The following is a 20,589-nucleotide window of genomic DNA, read 5'->3' on the forward strand; positions in this document are numbered from 1 at the left end:
CGCTCAAAAAATAATAAAAAATAAGTTTAAAAATTTTACTGTGCATGTTTGAATTCCCGATTTGTAAAAAAATATTGATCAATATGTAAACACATTTCATTTCTGCTGATACTGCTGTATAAACAAGTGAGAAAATCCCGCGTTTTCTGGATGCAATTAAAAAATAGAGATCAACAACACAGTCATTCGTTGACAGTAGACAATCGGTTTTAGAGCTAAACACACTTTTCAGCAACTACCGTGTAACCGCACACTTTCGCGTTTGTAAACGTGTTTACTTAAACATGTTCACCTGAATTAGTTCAGGGTCCCGTGTAACCGCGCCCTAACTCATGCACACATATGTGTTCTAAAATATTATTGTTTTGTTTCCCATTTCCAATCAAATTATACTAGCATTCGTCTACTAAACTTCGCCGTTTTTAGGAATAATTAGTTAATAAAATAAGACGCTTACCGAAATTTCGAGTAATAACATTTTTAAGATCCATCCTTACTCTGTAAATAATATTTTACCAAAATCCAATTTATGTCATGGAATTTACAGAATCTGCTCCGCCGCAAACATCGATTTTGCTGCTTGGAACCACATGTATCGCGCACTCTTAATGTTAAAATAATAGCATTACCGTATGAATAGTCCTCATATTGTTATTAAATATAATACAATATCTTTTATGAAACAGGGCTCGCGCATCTACCACTAATATAAGTCAGTTTTATAATTATCACATCACCATGTGCGGGACATTACAAATATGTGCAACATATTATTATACAACATAATACAAGCCATACGTGATCTATAACTCCTGTCGAGCTGTGTCATCCGATTATAATTCAAGTTTTTGGTCTGGTACTGTGGAACGGGAGATTGGCAGTTTTGATGTTTCAGAGACAGTTATTTTTTATATTTAAAGAAAAATTTATTCTGTATTACACAGAAAATAAAGAAACATAGTCAGTGTATGAATTGACAACTTATGCATTTAAAAAGAGCAGGCAAAAAATAAATCATGTTTGCAAATAGAAACTGAGATACACAATAAATTATAAAATTATAAATGGAAAATGGTGTACTGGCGCACCCTGCTCAGTGGTAATTAGAAATGAGCTTCAACAATTAGTTATGAGTAACATGAAAGATGGCGTTGCTAAACCACATGAACACTGCACTCTAACGTCGTTATGTAGGTACTACTTGAAAAATTCAGATTCGAATAAAATCCGGATCGGACCATTTTTGACCAAACTACAGTAACAACATGAATTCCATCGAAGAAAAATTCAACACTTTTCCGCATACAACTAACCCGACTTCCACCATACCCGGAATCTTCACTACACGGAAATGTGTCGAACCGGAATAGTGACTATTCCGGGTCGGCACATGTCCGTGCCAACTTGTGAGATTTAAATCTTGTATGGAATAGTGACTATTCCGATTAGACACAAATCCGTTTTTTGCCATTTTTTAGGCGGAATAGTCACTATTCTTTTCGACACAAATCCGCATTCCCGATATGTTTAATGTCTTTCAGTTGGGGTTCTGTTCCCTAAAAGGGGCGGGTTTACTGGCCGAGGTCAGAATAAGGGATAAGACAAATGTATTCACAGACTGATTTTACTTGTTTCATTATATTATTTATTTAATCATGCAATGCAAATATGTAAAATGCAGCATAAAATAAAAGTTTGTTTAATTTTTTTTTATGTTTACAATGTGTCCTTTATCAATTTGTTTTTAACATGAAATATATTCTGCTGTTTATAAAAAAACTGTTTTTATTTCACAAAATTGAAAGGCGTCCAAAAATCTTTTTCCACTTACATACCTACTTCTATATTTCCTATGAATTTAATTTTTTTAGTGATTATGTGCTAACACAATACAAAAATATTTTTTCCATAATTCTGCGAGTTAGCCCTATTGATACCACAGATGAAATTTCCTAAAACTTTTGACCTGTGAAATCTGAGAATATTATGACACTTTAAATATTCTTGTTTACAAGCTTGTTGGTGTTATAAATTTTTGGCGTTAATTTACTGTAATATAATTTCATTATACTTGCTATTTTAAAATGATTAATTTTTGATTAGAATATTTGACTTAAATTATTTGATTAAAAATAAAATACTGTTTTTTTTCAAATAATTTATTCATAAACAAATTTTGTAGTTTAGTTTATAAGTTTAAAAAATATAATTAATTTCAATATTATTTATATTTATATTAGTTATTTTTTTATATATGCTTGAAATATATTTATTTATAGTTTGCTATTTTTGTTGACCGAAGGCTACAACTGAATTAATGGGTGAAATTTGCAATGATCAGTTTCAGAAGCAGTGAGGTGCAGTTCTGATAGGGTGTTTGAGATAGGTGTCTTTGGTTTTTTCCGTTAATGGTTTTGAAGTTTTACGTTAGAATTATTGTACAGTGTTGTGATTCAAGAAATGTGGGAGTGACGTGTGGTTTTATTTACTCTTTTGGTGTTTATTGTTTGCTATAAGTTTTATGTAGAGCAGAAGGTGAAATAGTCTTTGTGAAGACGACGAGTTTTTAAAATGAGTTGGGGAACCGAACTTTGGGTAAGTTAATGATTTTCTGTGTTGTGAGGGAGAATTTATTTTTTATTATATGTGTTTTTTTTTTAGTAATGGATAGTCAAATATTTGCGTGTTTCTGTGGATTGTTATTGGAATCAGGGCTAATATGAGGGGTTATGAAATAAGCATGATAATATTTTGTAAATGTTAGTGATGTTAAATGTTTACCTTAGGCCTTCCGAAAAATATATTTTATTCGCTTATTCTAAAATAAAATTAGGAAAATTGATTCTGAGATGATTAAAGTTTGTTGTTAAAATCGTACGTTCATTAAGTTTGTTGTTAAATTCGTACTTTTAATACGTCTCTAGTTAAAAAAAAAGAACTTAAAAAATATAATTTGACTCGTATGGCTCCGATTCTATTGTAATAGAACACAACTAGAAATAATTAAAATATTTATTCACAATAGTGGCTTTAGGCTTACTGAATAAAATTAAAATATTTTCGAATGCTACTGATCTTGGCATGAATATCCATCAAAACAGCGTTTTTCTATACATTTTAAATTCTGATTGACTTTAAAATTGGGCAGGGAAAACGATAAGTGGAAATATAATTATTTTTTTTTAAATAAATAAATTTGCCTTTTGTACTTAATTTTCATCAAAATTTAATTTTCTTGTGAATATTCTCACGACTGATTTTCTATAATGTATTGGGAATATAAAACTCAATTATGCGAGAAGTGAAACATTTTACAATTTCACAGAATTCGAATTGTAACTGTTATATTCTAACCAACCGTTTATCTATGTTCATTTAGACCTGTAGACATCTAGCCTTCCCAGAATATCTTAGTTTTCTGGAAAATTAATTTTTTTTGTGCTATGTAACTTAAACTTAACAGTTAATTCTGCTGATTAGAGGCTTCTGGTAATAGATGCAAATTATAATAAAGGGAAAAGTTGGTTAAGTTGTCTACATTGATAATATGTATTTAAAATAAATGTAAATATGTATTATGTGTAGATGTAGCTGACCTAACCTATCAACCTTTCATTTTAATTATTTTTTTTCCAGGAGTCTCTTATATGTAGAATTATCAGTAGAGTCTAAATCTCGTACCATAATATTGATGCCACGCAATACGGGAAAGTAGTCTTGTTCCCGATACCAACATGATGGCGTTGACATTACTACCCCTACATTCTTATTGGACAAGCGCGGGAATATGGGGAGTTTGGCCAGGGAACATTCACATTTTTGTTTTGCACAAACCAAGATTCTATATCAAACTAACTTTTGGGTATCGTATTCTATACTACAGCCCTACCTATTCTAGTATGGGACACAGTACCAAATTAATATTTTTTCACAGTCTCATGTTCTATTCTTCAGACCTACATACCTATTCAAGTAAAGAACACAATATACCAAGTATACATTTCCTATGGTATCGTATTATACACAATAATCCTGCCCTTTTTATTATATTTTGCAATACGTGTTATAATTTAATTATAGATCACGTTACCGTATATTTCCGTACACTAATTTACTTGTCTCATCAACAATATCTTTTGCAAAACAAGCATGTGATTCTTACCAATCCAAAACTCCCATTCCTACACTTATGCCGTAAGAACTTAGAGGTTGTAATCACTTCAGCACAAACTTGTTGCTGACTTCATCAATATCCCTTCCATATCACAATGTAAATGTATGTATGTGTGTATAAATGTGTGTGTGTGTGTGCATATATATATATACACACACACACACACATATTAGCTGACCTACCCTTCTAAAACTTTCCTTTGTATTTATATGTATTTTCACTTTGATTCAGGGTGTCTACTGACCCTGGAAAACCTGGAAAACCTGGAAAAATCAGGGAATATTGTAATCAGGGAAAAATCAGGGAATTTTTTCAAAAATCAGGGAATTTTAGTTTGGCAGGTTGTAGTTGGCAATACTTTTTTGTTTATTGATCAGCTTGCTTTGATGTAGCATCAAGTGTATCCCCTCCCATTTTTATTTACCATTGGATTCGGAAGTGGCGTTAAATCACGTGATACAAACTGGTTCAAGCTGGTCTGTTATCTTGCTGACGTACGTGCTGCGGCATGTGCTTCTCGCGTTCGGATTACACTGACAGGTGCATTTAATTTTAAGTAATTATGGATGCCCCCAAAGTAAACTGGGCATTTTTGTTAGCTTTGAAAATACATATCACAGACACTTTTGGTGAAGATTCGCCATCGTTGCTAGAAATTGGTAGCTGTGGGCTTCATACGGTCCATGGTGCTTTCAAAACTGGAATTTCTGCTACAATGGGACGTTGTTAGTTTTTTGAGGCACAGTTACTTTTTGTTTAAGCATGTACCTGCAAGGAGGGCAGATTACATTAGAATAACTAGATCAGAGCTTTATCCCAAGAAATGTTGTGCAATCAGATGGTTAGAAAATACTGTAGTTGCTGAGCGTGCCATGAAAACGTTACCCCACTGTAACACCCCTCGTGCCTCAAAATTGAATTATTTTAAATTAATTAAAAGGAGCCTTGGAAACTTGCTGGATAAGAAAAATAAGTTAAATAAATTGATTTACCAGAGGCGGCACGAGGTGGGGAACAAACAAAATTTAGGAGCTTCCTGTAACAAGCAAGGAGGAAGTTGGTGGAACGTTAAAATCAATAAATAAAAACTACACGATTAACTTGATCTATAGTTTCCCTGTTTTATTTACCCTGATGAATTATCTTGTTTCCATTACTTTACATACAAAAGGTTTTAACAAGTTTCAAAGATTAAAAAAAAACAAAAGAAAAACGAAAAGGGGCCGGCCCGCGATTATTTAAAACAATTTACATTCTTAGTTTGAAATATAAACATTTGCATTATGAGTTTCACACCCAAAATTGGATGGATCCGATTATTACATTGATAATTAGTTCTATTCGTTCTACATGTTCTTGAGGAAAACACTGGTCGCTGGTGGGTTGGTCATCCGCTTAAGATAGTTCGTAGCTAGGTAAGGGGGAAATGTTGAATTTACATTACCACCCGGGGTCTTCAAACGATCACGTCGGGTAGTAGAAACGTTTCTTCTAATGTGACCCACGGAACAGGAGGGGGGGGGGGTGGCCACGAGATGGGAGCAATCAGTCTCTCCCCGTCATCGACCCTGTCAAAACAGGGGAGTTGCCCAGCACGCTGCAGTCGTGGAGTCAGCCAGGGTCTGGAGCTCGCGAATTGCGCGGCAGGACGCGGATGATTTCTTCATGATAACATTTAAAAGAGAAAAATTTCGAAGGCAATTAATTAAACTATGCAGACAGACTAATCTACTAGGATTGACTTGAGGGATAGCATCCCTTATACAAAGCGACTACATAGTCGTTAGCGGTCGGATGAAGTCTTGCAGAGTCTGCCGATTCGCCGATACTCGCTGGGGATCTGTCTGCAGACGCGACGCGAGTTGGTCTGTGTCGCGGCAAACCGCGTCTCGTAATTAAAAGTGGCCGCCGGCTCTTACAGGTGGAGGGGGGGTCTGGGCCGCCGAAAGATTCCGAACTTGCCCGAATGCGGGCGGAAAAAAAAACTCTGGCAGTAGTTTTGAAGTTGGCATCACTGGGCGACAGTAGAGAAATCTGTCGGAGGGGTCTGAGTTGAAAACAATCGACTCGCCCCTCGGCGTCCATATAACTCAAGGGAAAGCAGGTGCTGCTCTCTGGCGCCCTAGAGGGTAGGCTAGCGGAGAAGTTCGCGACTTGGTCGCTAGGTAGCGCTTGTGCTCAGTTTTAGCGCACACGTTTTTGCGAAGAGACCTTGGGGACGGTCACTGTTGTCCAGGGGGTTACGACCGGTCATTGTTCTTACTTGGAACTGAGAAGGGGGGGGGGGGAGGATAAAATGCAACGCTGCTGGGAAACTACGTCCCGTCGTGGCTGCAGAGGAGCGAACATAACACTAATACGTGATGAAAAAGGCCAATCTCAGCTCGTCTCTGAGAACTGGTCTCCTGCAAGCTACAGGCTTGTCTATGCAGTTAGGGTCACGAAGAGAAATGATATTACAGGCTTGAGGCGTGACTGAAGGCGGGGAAATGGTAAGCTGTCTGCTAGTCAGGGATTAGGCCAGCAAAATATCCGATACGCCGATGGGAAAGGGGCTTCAGAGCACTGAGACAAAGTTTAACTCAGAGGAGTACACCCGACTAACAAATTAAAATTACACTATAGTAGAGCAAATAAAATTTCCACACAAAAATTTAAAATCATAATAAAAATTTAAAATATATCGTGTCGAATTTACTAATTAACGGCACACCACCTAAAGAAATTTGTTAGTGAATTTTCTATTTCATCTGTCTTTCAATGTAGGTAGTGGAAAGTGCTCTTGAAGATAATCTTCTAGAAGTAAAATTTACATTTTTCCACTCTTTGGCATCAGAGCTGGAATGGTTTCTTACAATGTTCCAAAGAAATTTGTTAGTGAAGTTTCTATTTCATGTCTTTCAATGTAGTGAAAAGTGCTCTTGAAGATAATCTTCTAGAAGTAAAATTTACATTCTTCCACTCTTTGGCATCAGAGCTGGAATTGTTTCTTACAATGTTCCAAAGTGAAGCATCCATGGCACCTTTTCTGTATGATTCACTGGTAGACATTTTATTAGCTTTGGCAGGAAAGTTTGTGAAACCAGAGGTACTGAAGAGCTTTAGGGAAAAACGCAATGTATCTCAATTGGATGTAGATAACCAGGAAAATCTATTGACTGCTAACAAAATAAAGTTGGGTTATGCAGTACACCATGCCATCAAGAAAGAGAAAGTACCAGAAAAGTCTGTCCTCTTACTGAAAAATGATGTTAGGACTTGTCCAAAGGTTATGGTAAAAAAACTTCAAGACAAAAGTCCCCTGAAGTACAAACTTACCAAAGGAATTTCCTGCTTATGTCCGTCTATGGCTTTAAATTCGGGTGTGAAGAAACAGCGTGTGAAGTACAGTTTAGAATGTTGTCTTCGAAACAGGTGGCTATCAGGACAAGAAGCTGATAACATTGAGTGATCATATCAGTTGGTATGTTCCTCGCAAGATTCTGAAGCACTGTTCTCGTCTTTTTCTCGAGAAGATGGGCGCCTTGATCACTTGTGGATGCTCATTCTTAAGGCACATACAGTATTTGCCAAAACAGGCCTTCTAAAGTTTGTGAGGATGATGATGGAAATGCATCATTGGAAAGAGGATTTTCAGTGAATTCTAATCTGCTGACTGAAAACTTGCAGGAAGAAACACTGATTGCACAAAGACAAGTGTACGACTTTGTTCAACGTTCTGGAGGTGTAGAGCATGTTGATATCATCAATTCCATGTTACAGTATGTAAGAAATGCTAGTTGTAGGCGTGAGGAAGCCCTGCAAACAAAACAAAAAGAAAAGGAAGCTACAGGCAAGAAGAAGGCAGAAAAAAGAAGAGTTGAAGAGGAGATCAAGGCATTGCAGTTTAAGAAGGCTCGAGTGTTGGATTTGGCTTGTTCTGAAGCAAGTGCTATAGACACAAAAGTTGAGTCACTGCGAAATTGACGGGAGCTTCCTTTTACTAATGTTTTTTGCAAAAGTAAGTTGTGAAATATTTGTAGCAGAATGTTTTATTTGCCATCGAGTCACTTTGGCCACGTTTAGAAGAAGGTAATATTTTTACTAATTTAAGTAAGTTGAAATACTTTGAAACCCATCAATGTATTGTTCTGCAGTTTTTTCAGTTTCGTGGAATGTCGTAATTGTGTTAAAGAAAACCTGGAAAAATTCAGTTTTAGACCTGGAAAACCTGGAAAAATCAGGGAATTTCATTTATTAGATCTGGTAGACACCCTGTTGATTGCAAAACTAACCTGTAGAAAAATTATCCTTTTTTTACATTACCTACTACATTTTATAAATCACTTAACCGAATAAACTTTTTAACCGAACATTGCAAACAATATAACTCTTGCCTGACACATCATAACAAATGCATATAATACACAACTCCAGTGCAGATCACAAACATTTAATGTGCTTTAAAGACCACCTACCTTTCTTAGCCTTATGGCAATAATCATTTATGCCAAAAAAAAAATTGTCATTTCTCTATTTTATATTTTCTAAATTGCGAAACACGAACTGTAGTTTTTCTGTTTACTGCAATCAAACATTATTTCTTTAAACGGCACTGTTATGATAATATAAACAACATGACCTTCCTCTTCTTTCGTGTTTTTTTTCCATACATATCCAATAAATGTCTTTGTACATACGTATGACTTATTGTGTACTTATTTTTTTTTTACTTTATAAACATAATTTATTCTACTTATTAATTCACTCGAAGTTCTATGATCCCTCCAAAACTCACCCTGACTTTTTTTTTTCCACGGCACTACCAAATATTGGTGCTACTTCAGATTACGCTGTTGCCAATATTATGTACACTATAGTTCTTTGTTCTGCAATAAAGTTTGTTATCATTGGCCAATTTTCATTACGTCATACATTTCCCCAACTTTAATTCTGACCAAGAGTAAGACCGTTATCATATTTTGAACGTTATCCTTCATGTTTGCACAAAATGTATTTCGGTATGAAACTACTTTTCAGACTTATTTTATTATATACTACAGTCCTACCTATTATAGTTTAGAACATATTTTATACTAGTTTAGAACATATTTGATATAAAACATGCATATCATTCTTCCCCGTCCATAAACCCTATTCCCGCTCTTGCACCGCCTTGTTGATGATTTCATTATTATCCGTACTGTATTGTATTGTAAACATATACTTTTTTTTATTAGCTGTCTCCTTTACTAAACATTTCGCTTTATGTTTATCACATCCAATGATTGCAAACCTACTTACCTTAGAAAAATAAGCAGTATATACAGTATATACATAACACAGCAAACAAAATGCACATATACAGTACTGTGAAACACAAACATGAAAAACCACTTACTTTTCTTGATTTTTTGACACTACTTCTTTACTGCTAATATTTCTCGTTTATGTATTAAACGTTTGCAAATAAAGCCATTATACCATTCAATATCACACATTAAATACAGTACAAAATAAAATAATGTACTAGCAAAATGAAAGATTGGGTTCTTGCACAAATTAATCATAATATTGATCATAGGGCAATATAACTTACTATTACAAGTTATTGGATTTAATGTAGCAATCGTGTCAAAATCAAGAAAATTAATACTATTAACCTATTAGTATTTTAATGAAATGGCTCTTTGTGTAACCCAGATGTATTTAATTATTTTGTAATTAGTAATAGCAGATATGGAAGTATTAATGGTGGCTGATAACTGTAGTGAAATAACTCAAAATTTTTAAATCAGTATAGATGATAAGATGACAGGTTCCTTTCAACACTCTTGGTAGCTCAGGGTTCTTTAAAGTGTCGAGAATATACAAACATGATCACTAGGATGTGTCTACAACTGGCAGGATGGCAAGGCTAGAGGAAATAAATTATAAATGGACGAATCTTTTGAACTGTTTGGACAAAGTCTGCTGCTGATTCTCCGGGAAGCAGAAAATATTAGTATTATTGGCAACTATCTCAACAACGTTGTCATGATTGCAGCTAGACAACATGACTGGGCAGGGTTAATTTCCGGGTCTTCAAAACCGTATGAAGATGTATTGACCGATGCGAAAGTTCACACAGCTTATCGTAGTTACTCCCTAGTTCTTCACTAAGAAAAGGCAGAAGTCCTGACTGCACAATGGTTGTATCTGAACAACTAATATTGTGGTGGACACATATTTATTGTTTCCTGCACGGGATCCAAAAGGACTTGGGATGGGCCCACGCGTAGAAGTTGTCTTCATCATGTGATGCTTGAACTAGAAAGCTTAATTATTATAAAATTCTACATTTAAATGGCAATTCAACTTAGGAAAAGCAATGCTAAGAGAAATAGTTATAAGGAACTATTACTTTTTGGAAGTTATACAAATGAAAAAAATAAATGATAAAAAAGTGTTTTGCACTGTAGGCTAATGACAGAAAATAATATTTGAAGAGAAAAATAAATAAAATTTAAGACAATTTAATAACGAGCCTGCAATTACCTGAATGTTACACTATTATGTTGGGTTGCTTTCATGGTGTCACAACACATAGGCACATAAAGATTGCAGATTTTCATTAAATAAAATAATATAATCAAATTATGATTATAGTGATAGATAACATCTTGTAAACATGTCTTAATATTTACAACTTTTCCATAAATATTCTTTCATTTTTAATTATGTCACCCACACAATTTTCCCTGGCTTGAAAGGACATCTTAACTATATGTTTTTCAAAATCCAGTAGGAATAAAAAACTCTTATTGAGTGAGAATTCATATATTTTAATGATTTTAAATTTTGCTGATCCAACCAAACCAGGGGTCGGCAACCTTTTGAGTCGGAAGAGTCAAAAATGACAATTTACAAAATATCGAAGATTTTAAAGAGCCACAAAAAAATTTCTAGCCAACAATAAATAGTACTTGCATAAATAATTTTTTTTTATAAAAAAACTAATCTATTTATTCATATAGGTATAAGTAGTGTTTTTTTCACAACAAATTAGATAATATATATGGTATTATTAGATAATCACTTATTATTTAAGTAAATAATTAAAACAATTAAACATTTAGGTACATAGAACACTAACTTGTACTTCAATAACAAACAATTGAGCAAACAAATTCAATGGGAGCGATGGCTTTTCATGGTTATTCAAGTTGATAATTTAAACTTTACTAAATAATGCAACTTGTACTTAAAAATAAAAAAAAACACAATAACATACATTTTAGCAAACCAATTCAATGGGAGCATTGACTTTGGATGGTTTTAGAAAGTTTGGATAAATTTGGCTCATAACTTGTTGTTTTAAGTTTCAAACACGACTCGAAATTTCCATTTGTTAGTAGCTTCTTACTTTACTTTTAATTATATTCATGCAAGAAAACGCTTATTCGCACAAATATGTCGATCCGAAGATAGTCAGCACTCCAAATGCCAACTTCTTCACCTCATTGTAGCTATCTGGAAGACTATTCCATGCGTTGAATATAAGAGCCTCAACTCGCGGCATTTCTTTTAAAGCTATACACTTTTGTTGCATTACATACATACATTTCTGGACCTCCAACTCTTCCAACTTGCAAATTTTCCACTCCACAAAGCTTTACTTTCTAAATAACTCCAAATGGCTCAATGTGGATTTCGTTACTATTTGTGTTGAGAAGATTTACTATGAATGCTAGAGTGGTTTTGTTGGTTTTGAATTGCTGAAATCTGTCAGCAAATTCATCTTTAATTTTTTTTTATAACTGTGTTGAAGTAATTTGTGTCAACAGTTGCACTGGTTTTATCGCAATATTGCTTTAGAAATTGAAAATGAAGTAATTTACCGCTCTGAATATCTTCTGCAAAAATAATTAATTTTTCTTCGAAACAAACCAATTCTTCTACCAAAATATAGGCTGGGTTTCCCTTGTCTTGCAGTTTTAGATTCAGCTCATTTAATTTCATTGTGATATCCACCATAAAGTAAAATTTTTGCAACCATTTGCCGTTCTCTAATTCAGGGTGATTAAAGCCTTTTTCATTGAGGAATGTATTTAGTTTATTCAAGCACAAAGCAAAATGTTTCACACCTTACCTTTGGAAAGCCAGCACACTTTATTGTGAAGAAGGAGGTCGGAATACTGAGTCTCCATTTCGTTTAAGAATTCTTTAAACTGACAATGGTAGAGTGCTTTTGACAAGATGCTGTTAACAATCTTGTTTACCATATTCGTGACCTCAACTATTTCGGCTGAAAATGTTTGGGCACAAAGCGCTTCTTGGTGTATTATGCAGTAAAACGTAAGAATTTCATGGTTTATTTGGCTCTGAAGAATTGTTGGCCCTTTATTTTTTTCTGTCATACTTCTGGCTCCATCAGTTGCTATTGAAACAATTTTTTTAAAATCAATCTTATTATCTTCGAGGCATTTTTTGCATGGCATTCACTATATCTTCCCCTCTAGTTTGTCCCGAGAGTGGTAGCAATCCTAGAAGTTCTTCTTTTGGACCTTGGGAAGACATATACCTGACAAAAAGGGCAACTTGTGCCGTGTCTTTTATGTCGCAAGACTCATCTACAGCAAGTGATAAGGCAGAAGCCAGTTGAATGTCTTCCACCTGCAAATATGTTACATTTGAAGACATTAGCTATTCTATCTCAAGTAATTTGTAAAATCAATATAGGACGCACCACAGCATATTACTTATTTATTCAGAAACAAATATTGCTTAGCCATACGTCATGTGAATTCAACTTTAATGGACACTTTCAAAGTGATCAGACACCTTAAAAACAGAAATGTTAATTCATACAACCAAAAATAAACAACCTGTGTTTCTACTAAAATCATAAAATTGTTAGCGAGTCCTTAAAATTGTGAAATTAAAATATAATACTCCTATTTTACAAAAAAAAATTGTATTACCTCAGTTCCAAACTTTGTTTTTTCAATAATTTTTTTCCTTAGTATAACCTTTGAATATATATACTGTATAGAAGTCGCCAGCCCAGGTTAAAATTTCTAATACGGTTTTGAGGTAGTTGGTTAATTCACCGCCGCAATCACCACCATCTCTAGGGTATCGACTTGTGGTGGTCCTTAGCGGACAAGTGTCGAACTCTTCAAACACCCCTTCCCCCTCCTGTTGAACGACCTTGAGCTGCAGTGAATGATAGGTGGGGGGTGCGGGGAATGACAGCGGGCGACAGTGCTGTGCTCTAACGTATAAATAACAACTAAGACGATACAGGGCGTTACGGCAGCGCACTGCAGCGGTGAAGTTCCCAAGCTGCTCATCATACGCTTCTGAAAAACGTAGAGTAAATCCTACCCACTCGCGACTTCTATACAGTATATATATTCAAATGTATAACCCAAACGCTGTACCTATATATTGCAACAGTATTCTGAATTACTCAAGTAGTCAGGAAGGGGATGGCCAGGGAAATGGTGTGGTAAAACCATTTAAATAAGAAAATATTGAAATGAAAATTGCTGAAATATTAAAAATACAGAAAATTTATATTAATTCAGCATTAGTATTTGCATCAAGTTTTAATCCTCAACCCACACGAGTTTTCTTAATTATCTGTGAGATAAATCCAAATAAAATCCAGAAAATGCAATTTTTTTACCCCTGATATTTTTCCTTATCATTCTGTAAAGCTGTGATGATATAATTATTATTTCATTACCAGAGACTAAATTTTTTTCTGTTAGAATGTTAATAGATTAATTTTGCCATGTTTAATATTTGAAACAAGACGTTTTCATTTTGTGACCAGTTTTTAAATGTAGCTAACCTAAACAAACAACCATTAAAACTATATTAGCAATAATTTAATTAAAATATCACAATGCTGTTTTACAGAACTATTAAAAAATTTGCCAGGAAGTAAAATAAAAATTAATTTTCAAAATTTAATTTAATTTTTTGTGTATGGTGCTCTGCTAAATAATCACCCTCGACTCCAAGGCTCTTCACATTAACAATTCATCAGGAATCCAGTCAGAACAAAACTTTTTTTTGTAAAAATTTAATTAATTAAAGGAATTTACGGTACAGTATCTGATATACCCTGACTAACCTTTCATTTTGTTTAATTACCTCAATGAATCCAAACCTAGCCTCAGAAATATAATGTATTTATTTCCTAACCTCGGATATTAAATCCACACACAAATCTGATTACCTAATACCAAAAGTGAAATTGAAATACTCCAAGCATAAAATGAACACACTTTGTAAAAATTTAACACAACAAACATCAACTTTAAATTACATTAAAATATTTAAAAAAAATTAAAATAGGTCACCATAGATGTGAGTAGTTTTTTTTTTTTAAATCAGATGTTGACAGCAATATTCCTTTTATTGTGAGTGTTGTGTGCTAAATTTTATCAAGAAATATCAGGGCAATATGGTTAGTTTTTCGATATCCCATGTAGAAAGAAAGTTGAAAGTAGTATTTTTTTAAAAATCAGATTAGAAAGTAATTTTAAACATCAAATGAGAAAAAATTCATCAAGCTCAGAATAAAACTGTAGATTTGTATAAGAAGCAAACAGAAACTCTTCTTTACATATATAGATATAGATTGAGAAGTACTCAGTAAAGTTATTAACTCCGGGCAAAGCCATGGGGTGAAAGCTATGAGCTGTATTCATGTACAGACAAAAGTTTGGGACCGTTATAAATTTGATACAAAATGTTTCTGTCCCTAAACATTTGGTACAATTTTTATTAATACAGTTTTCTATTGTTCTCATCAAAACATCTTTGTATAAATTTAAATTATTGAAATCTATACATTAGTTTACAAGTTAAGAAAGACTACAGTTTTTATAAATGTAGTATTTTGGTGCATTATATTATGTGGAAAAATATATATACACAATAAATTGTATAGTATGTTTTTAATTACCTCTTGATGTGTATTTATAGATAAATGAAAACAAAGGTTGAAAAGAATTTGCATTCAGTTTTTTTTAAAATAATTTCGAAATTGACATTTTAAGAAAAATTAGCTTTAAAATTGCTAAAATTTAAAAGTACATGTATATTTTCTGTAAAAATGAAGACAATGAGTTAAGGTTTTCGGTGTTCGTTAGCATCTTTCAGGCTTAAGAAAGTGCATCAAAACCCATTTTGCTTGTTCAATATGTTTGTGTGTGTGTATACATATATATATATACACACACACAGATATATATATATATATATATATATATATATATATATATATATATATAACTCTAAAGGCTGATTCCTCTTTAAAAATTAATTTTATTCTTTGTTTTAATTTTTCGTTGAAGTACATATCAAAAGTAATAAAAAATAGTATACTAAGGTACCATAAACTTTATTGTGTGTACATAATATTTTTTCAACATGATAAAATGAACCAAATATTCTACTTTTCTAAAAACTGTAAAATTTCATATCTTGTAAATTAATTAACCAATTTAAATAATTTAAATTTATTTGATCATGTTTTGATGAAAACAATGGTGGGAAAATGTGTGAAATATTGCATCAATTGTTTAGGGACAGAAACATTTTGTAGGAATTTTGTAAAGGTCCAAAATTTTGAAGAAAACAATTTAAGTAAATTGTCTTATTTAGAGAGGCTGTTTGAATTTCTCATGACAAATCATGTGGATCAGTACCCACCGTATCAACAAAAAAATTTACATAAATTCAAAAAGTGGTGAGTAAATAGACATAGCAACAAGTATAACTCAGTGGCACTCTGATAAAAATTCAACTTAATTAGGGCATCTAGTCAATAGTGTCCATTTTTACTTTACACAGCTGTTTTATTGTTTTTTTGCATGCTTTTGTTTGTTATTTATATACCAAAACATTTATTTACCAAAAGAATATTAATATTTAATCATTAATTTTTTTTTATAAATAGTAAAACATTTTTTTTTTGTTGGAAGCATCGTGCTTGGCCAATTCACAGTCATGTTGTGTAGCCTCCTTGTTAAATATTACTGTATGATTAGTAAAAATTTCCAGGTTTTTATGATTATTTTTTCTAAGCCCTGTATATTTACCATATCTACATGATTATAATTTTATAAATAAAATATTTAATAATAAGAAAAGACAAACTTCAAATGCTGTAGACTTGTAACCATGACTTATTGAAACCTACTGGGTCAAATAGCAGAATTTTAACATTTTCAATTTTTAGGACCCAATTGATTAAAGATGAAGTCATACATAGTTTTGCCAAAATAATGAATTTACCAATGTATCAACAATTTTTATCTTATGTAATTCAATGTCACACATACAGTGTGTATGCTTACCTTTAACTCCAGATCTGCTGCAGCAAATTTGATCACTTTTTTATTTGCTAACTTGAATTTCAGATTCTTCAGTGTTAATGAGAGGTTTCAGAACACATACTACCTTTGGTCATAGTTTAGGAATAAGTTGAAAATTGAAATTGGTGTCTATTCTTAGTCTTACCCATCGATGTGGCAATTTGTCGCCTCCAGTCTTTGCAGTACTTCAGTCTCTCTGTTATGATAAAATTCATGCCAATTTTTTTTTTAAGACGGAAGAACATGGAAATTATATATAATTTCACAATGAACAAATGAAAAAAACAAAAAAAACACCCCATTTAAAACTCTGAATCCTACACATCCAAGGTGTGATGGAACAGTAGATCTGTTTCTCTCAAGCACATTTGGTGTAGTTTGGTTTTAGGCAATGTTGTGTTTCAAGCAGTGATGGTCCATGTTGATTCGAGATTTGTGTAAAATGACCTTTGAACCATGTTTAATTAAATTGATATTTCTTTTAAATTTCATGGTTACCAATTCTTGAAGAACAAATGAATAATTTTTGGGTTTTATTGGGGATTGTGCCGTTCATAAAGGGAGCGTTCAAGTATTACGTAACGAATTTGGGGGGGAGGGGGGGTCTTGTAAAACGTTACGATGCGTTACAGGGGTGTTTGACCTACGCGTTACGTCACTTTTTTTTTTTTTTTTTTTACCCTTCAGAACGGTCGCGTAGAGACAGATTCTTTCACGCATTTTTTAAAACTTTTTTTTTTCTCAAAATTTCAAATGGCATGATAGCTTAAAAAATTTTTTTACCTTCACAAAATTGCTTCTGCTTGCTTTACAGGATTAGTGAATATTGTTTTTTTTTTAACTCCAAACGTAAAGCAATATATATATATATTTATCAACAGCTGTGATAGTTTTTCTCGTCACTCCAGTAAAGTAGTTAAAACAAAAAATACCGCTATTCGGATGGCTTCGTTATACTTCGGTTGTCAACGTAGACTCCAATCGCCATATTAGAAATTATATAGGTATTGATATTCAAAATACACTGTTTTCTATGTGTGAGATTTTCTCTCATCACAACAGTAATGTTGTGGTACGAAAGACGATTGGTCTGAAAGGTTAATAAAAAAACTAGTTAGGGGCCATTCCATACCAAAATGAGCCTAAGTGCAAAAAATTTAAAAAAATTATAAACAATGTTTATTCACGTAATACTGTAGAAAAAAGTCTCACAGTCCATTGTCCAAAAAATTATTATGATTCATTAATTATTTCTTTTGTTTTCTACAGTTTAACTTTGTCTATCTGTGTGGGGAATCAAGAGTAAAATTGATCATTAAGTTGGCAATATTGTTTTTAATATTGATAATCAGCTGATGCCTTTGATTTTAGTGCAGTGACCTTGTTGAAAGTTTATACTTTACTGCAGCATTCTCAATAATAGTAAGATAATTAAAATTGCTTCAATATAGCTCAAGTTTATTTTGATATCATCTGTGTAACACCCGTTACCAAAAACATATAAAAGTTTACATAATAACTAAACCATAACACTTATAAAATGAATGTCTAACAAATGTGAGGTTATGTCTCTCAGTAGCATTTTGATTACCAAAGAAAATATTAATATTGAAATTTAAGGAGTAAAAATATGGTAACGGGTGTTACGTAGCATTGGTAACGGGTGTTACAAGCGCTATTAACATGTTGATTTTGTGTACAGAAATTGTTCAGGTACCATATTATTGTACTGGAAAACAAAAACTTAACCAAAAAGAATTTTGTAAATGTATTATGAAACTAATTCTTGTTTTAAATGGTTAGTTGGAATTTTATCTGCCAAACTGTCCCACAATAACTGCCTCAAACTTTCACAAGCTATTTAAATTATAAATGTAATTATAGTAAAGTAGCTTACCTTGGATTATTTTAAGTAATATGTGTAAAAGAAAGTGTAACACTCTCCTGGCTGTGTATGCCAAAGTTGTGTGTTTAAATTAAAACTAGGTAGTAACATGAAACTTCTTTTTCATGTCTTGTCTGCAGTCCTATATACCTCTTAGTTTATTTTGCTGGGAACACTTTAATATAATATCTACAGTCAAACGACATGTGTGGATGACAGTAAAAGGAGACAGAAGAATTCACATTGAAACTGCTAGAGATTTCATTCCATGATCACATAAACAGGAAAGTTACTGGAATAGAAAGTTTTTATGTTGACAAGACAGAGGTGTTACAGAATGAAACTGTACTAAATAACTACTGGAAAAGTGTTTTTCCAATTCCACAAATACAAGCAAGTCATCACTTCAGGGTGTACGATTTTAATAACATTCTAGTTGGGAAGACCTCATCAAGTTTGATGTCAAAAGTTACGATTAGAGCTGAAATTGATGAATCTGATTTTGAACCATCTGTATCTGTGTTGACAGAGATTGGGTGTCGTCTTCATTACAATGATGTGTACTCAGATTCAGACAGTGAGGACAATCCTGAAAGTTGCCAGTTTATAGAAACTTTTCCTATTGCTAGCCCAGGAGATATACAGTCTGGTATGTTTTTTCTAATAAATGTTCCAAGCTTGCGAGGTCACAATAATTCAGAAGGAACTGTATATAGATATGCTGAAATTTCTCAAGGAAGCGTAGATGATGAAAAGTGTTTGTCAGTGATGTTTTTGAAATCTTGTGGACCAGACAAAACTGTCTTTATTGCTGATGATGGAAACATTACATATGTACATTTCAATCAAGTAATTAGTAAATTACCAAACCCAAACGTACAGCCAAAGGGTATTTTCACAATTCTGTACAAATTTTAAAAAAAAAGTAGATGTGTTTGAAAGAGTTTAGGTAGACATTTACTTGTAGTAATAAGTCAGTTTATAATTCCGTTTTGCTATAGTGTAATTTTTAATGGAAACTTGAGCATGTCGTCCGTGATATTTCAGAAATCTTGTGAATTAGGCTAATGAAAATTGTCATTAGGAGGATATTATTTGTGTTCATTTAATTTAAGTACTTAATTAGTAAATAACCCAACCAACCAAACAGTATACATACACAATGAAACAATGATGTTGAAATTTGGAAATTATTAGATAAGTTATGTTTAAAAAAATGAGTAGATGTATATAAATATATTTATTTTAAGCTGTGGGAACTAAAAGTAAATATATATGCTTATTTTGAAATTAAACATATTTTTTAGCAAATAGACAAGTTACACCTTACTTTTATTTCATTATTTTGTTATCTTGGACCTATAATTTGGACAATATCCATGGGTACTTAGGATGTGTAACACCCGTTACTAACCTTGTAACACCCGTTACTTTACTATTTTACTAATGGTATGGTTAATAGTTTGTCTACAAACAACTTCTTGACATCAGTGTGAAGCCTATAAGCTTGGCTTGGATTCATAATTTTTTTCCAATTTTTTTTAAATTTCAGTTCACAGAGTTTTGAGATTAATCACTCTGAACTAAAGTAAGATGTCCATTTGCTGTAACACCCGTTACCATTTTTTCCATACTTTATTTTGCATTTGATATGCTAATAAACTGCTTCTACAGCAATACTTATATTCATTTAGCAAAGTGCTATCAACAGGTATGTTAAATGATTTCTTAACATTTTTAGTTTATTTAATATTGACTTTTTTTGTTGTCCAGACGTAACACCCGTTACTATGGAATGCCTGTTAATTAAAATCTCCCAAGCTGGCAACCCTTTACGTTTATTTTTTATAAAGGATTCCCGATTGAATTGTTCGTATTTTTTTCTCCTAAGATGGCAACCCTTTTTGTTTATGTGCTCCAAGCACTCGACCGACTGTATGAAAATTGACAACTACGATGTTTCGGCGGAATATAGAAACCCTGAAGATAGCTTGCAGGATCCAGCAGACCCTAGTATGGCGTGGTATAGCGCTCACGTCCGTGAATCGCAATATTTCTTGCAAGTTATTATATGCGCGGATGAATTCTGCTGTTCCCGCTTGAGTGCATTAAAATCTGTCTTTCCAGAAACTTTCCTGCCGCCACCCTGCCCAATCCTTCAAACCGCAAACAAG

The 20,589-nt window shown here is 33.0% G+C and overlaps 1 protein-coding gene across 4 annotated transcripts in view; it reads left to right on the top strand.

Annotated features, from left to right (window-relative positions):
• The first annotated feature begins 2,343 nt into the window (after nt 1–2,343).
• LOC134543535 (formin-binding protein 1-like) overlaps nt 2,344–20,589 on the top strand; it is a 244,063-nt gene continuing 225,817 nt past the window's right edge. For all 4 annotated transcript variants that reach the window (XM_063388376.1, XM_063388377.1, XM_063388378.1 and 1 more), the window contains exon 1: nt 2,344–2,595. In XM_063388376.1, the coding sequence (XP_063244446.1) occupies nt 2,572–2,595 (24 nt within the window). In that variant the 5' untranslated portion in view covers nt 2,344–2,571. The remainder of the gene's footprint in view (nt 2,596–20,589) is intronic.

Source organism: Bacillus rossius, chromosome 1 (assembly GCF_032445375.1).
Source record: "Bacillus rossius redtenbacheri isolate Brsri chromosome 1, Brsri_v3, whole genome shotgun sequence".
NCBI lineage: Eukaryota > Metazoa > Arthropoda > Insecta > Phasmatodea > Bacillidae > Bacillus > Bacillus rossius.